The sequence below is a fragment of the Penaeus monodon genome, chromosome 20 (genome assembly GCF_015228065.2).
Source record: "Penaeus monodon isolate SGIC_2016 chromosome 20, NSTDA_Pmon_1, whole genome shotgun sequence".
Classification (NCBI taxonomy): domain Eukaryota; kingdom Metazoa; phylum Arthropoda; class Malacostraca; order Decapoda; family Penaeidae; genus Penaeus; species Penaeus monodon.
Genome location: NC_051405.1, coordinates 11,878,512 through 11,879,140, shown reverse-complemented (window position 1 = coordinate 11,879,140; position 629 = coordinate 11,878,512). Strand labels below are relative to the sequence as shown.

General features: G+C 45.6%; 1 protein-coding gene across 1 annotated transcript in view; it reads left to right on the top strand.

Moving 5' to 3' along the window:
• The first annotated feature begins 224 nt into the window (after nt 1-224).
• The window catches only part of LOC119585619 (multiple epidermal growth factor-like domains protein 6), a 170,724-nt gene continuing 170,319 nt past the window's right edge, over nt 225-629 (top strand). The window contains exon 1 of the mRNA XM_037934287.1: nt 225-593. Coding sequence (XP_037790215.1) covers nt 463-593 — 131 coding nt within the window. The 5' untranslated portion in view covers nt 225-462. The remainder of the gene's footprint in view (nt 594-629) is intronic.

The following is a 629-nucleotide window of genomic DNA, read 5'->3' as shown; positions in this document are numbered from 1 at the left end:
ATAAATGCGCATTTATACTAATACTACAGTATGTTTCAATCTCACACATATACACGTACACAAAACAACGTTGAAAGTGACGTTGGGACGCAACTGGTCCTCACAGCACTCCCACAGAGGAAAGCTCCCTTATTTGACGGGACGCATGCGCAGTGAGATAAAGTTGTTGTGTGTGCGGGATGCTAGTGACGCAACCGGGCCTCAGTTACCTTATGGGTGCGGAAGAGTGTGGATGCGCCGCTCTTTCCGCAGATTCCACACCCACGTGGCTGTCAGTCTGAAGTTTCTATGTGAAGGATTCCTTTGAGTCGAAATGCATTTATTGCCAGGATAAGGCAATCTGCATCTCCTGGATGCAATAAAAAGTGTATGATTTCATGTTGATTAATAATTTCTTGAAATCACTAACAAATTCTAGATATCCCTTTCAATAGTGGCATTAGCGAACAAAAGTTGTAAATAATGAAGACGGCAAACAGAAGAAACGCTGATGACTCGAAGCTGGACATGAAGCTGACCATGAGGATGATGGTGGTGGCCGGAGTCTTCCAGGCTCTGCTGGCGCCAGCGCTTGCTGACCTCCAGCCCGGAATGTAAGTAATGCAAGAAAGAATGCGATGCATCAAAGC